At 40.8% G+C, this 1590-nt stretch overlaps 1 protein-coding gene across 1 annotated transcript; it reads right to left on the reverse strand.

The window, feature by feature from the left end:
- Positions 1-195: 195 nt before the first annotated feature.
- Positions 196-1372, reverse strand: LOC124018958 (neuropeptide B-like). The gene is made up of 2 exons (XM_046334291.1): positions 998-1372; positions 196-562 (listed from the first exon to the last, which is right to left on the reverse strand). Exons 1-2 carry the CDS (start codon positions 1259-1261, stop codon positions 434-436), a joined length of 393 nt encoding a protein of 130 aa, XP_046190247.1. The 5' UTR covers positions 1262-1372; the 3' UTR covers positions 196-433.
- Positions 1373-1590: the final 218 nt, after the last annotated feature.

The following is a 1590-nucleotide window of genomic DNA, read 5'->3' on the forward strand; positions in this document are numbered from 1 at the left end:
GGCCTTCTGGTCTTTGAGAATTATTTTAAGATAGCAGCAGATGTATGCCAAGCTTGAGTGGTTTGCATTATGACCTATTTGAGTTGACTAAAATGTGTCTTAAAACATTTACATACAAATAGGTGTCTGGATGAGAATTGTACAAATGTGTGAAGCAGGGTGAATTTTGACCGAAAGGGCAAAATAATTTGAGTGCAATATAAGATGTATTTATTCATTAAACAAAAATGAATACATATGTACATTGCTATGCATTACATAATATGATTTAACAGACAAATAGGCTCTTACCCGTTAGGGGAAGTAGTAGTCAGACTGCGCATGGCAGTATGCTAAAACAGACATTCACACAACATCATTTGTGTCATATGTGAAAATAAGAAACATTCGGTTCCATCGAACATTATCAGTTCATCCACGTTCGCGGTGCTGATCATGCTTCCACACAGTCCAATGAGTCGAGCGATACGAACACGTCTGCTTTACATTGAAATAACCTTGAGCCATCCTGAACAAGTTCGCAGCTCTGCAGATTCGGTGTGATATCTTTGATACAAATAGCCTGGAAAAAAACAAGACATTTTAATCAACATAATGCAACATTAACGAGAAAGTTCGTTGATGTTCAAGACCTGTGGCTGTTTGAGATTAATTTCCCCAAAATGTGGATTTTGAAAACACAATGACTTTAAACTGATTATAGTATGTCCTTTTCTAATCTAGTCCAAACTTGACTGTATAATGAGGCTGTAGGCTACTTGGTGGTGCGCTGGTGCTGAATGGACAGCTCCTTCATGATCCAGTTTCAGGGTGTCAAAACTGTTTGAAATATAATAGTCTACCAAAAAAAACATAATTGCACTGTTGATTATTCTTGTGGCATGAGCAATGATTAACTTTTACGCACCTTTAAGCACTTTTACGCACCACAGGAAGTGCCTGTTTCCAATGCGCATTGCTCAATTGGACATAAGTAATGTCAAATATAGCCTCTTACCATAGATTTCAGGACCGAATTCAGTCGACTGCTCGGTTCCGAGAGGATGGTGTTCACCGTAGACTCTCTGCTGTCCGCCACCGAATCGGTCTCGGACCTCCTAACATATGGTGATCTCCGGATCCCGGACAGCAAACCCGATGCTCTGCCCACCGAGTAGTAGCTTGGGCCGGAAACCTGCTTGTACCATGCTTCGGTTGGGTTGCAAGAAACCAGCATGGAAATGGCTACAATTACTAAAGCAAGTTTAACGGACCTCTCCATGTCGAACACTGTGTGAAGTTCCCGTTATTGCGCTCCTTTCTCCCTATTACTTCACCCCAATGACAACTTGGTATATGTTTTTTTTCTTACTGTCCTCTCTTATATAGTGACCTCGTGATCGTATTTAAATTTCGTCAACTAGGCTACGATAGTGGGTGATTCATATTCCGCTTGATAGAATCTTGTGTGGATTGATCCGTTTTACGCGTTGGAGAGCCAGGGACGTAGGCTTGTGGAGTCTGAAGGGGGGTATGGTGTCAGACATGATCTGACGTTTAATTTAGATTAAGCGAATCTATTTGTTTATAAAACTGCTGAAGAGTAGTAAC

This window comes from Oncorhynchus gorbuscha, unplaced genomic scaffold, assembly GCF_021184085.1.
Source record: "Oncorhynchus gorbuscha isolate QuinsamMale2020 ecotype Even-year unplaced genomic scaffold, OgorEven_v1.0 Un_scaffold_591, whole genome shotgun sequence".
NCBI lineage: Eukaryota > Metazoa > Chordata > Actinopteri > Salmoniformes > Salmonidae > Oncorhynchus > Oncorhynchus gorbuscha.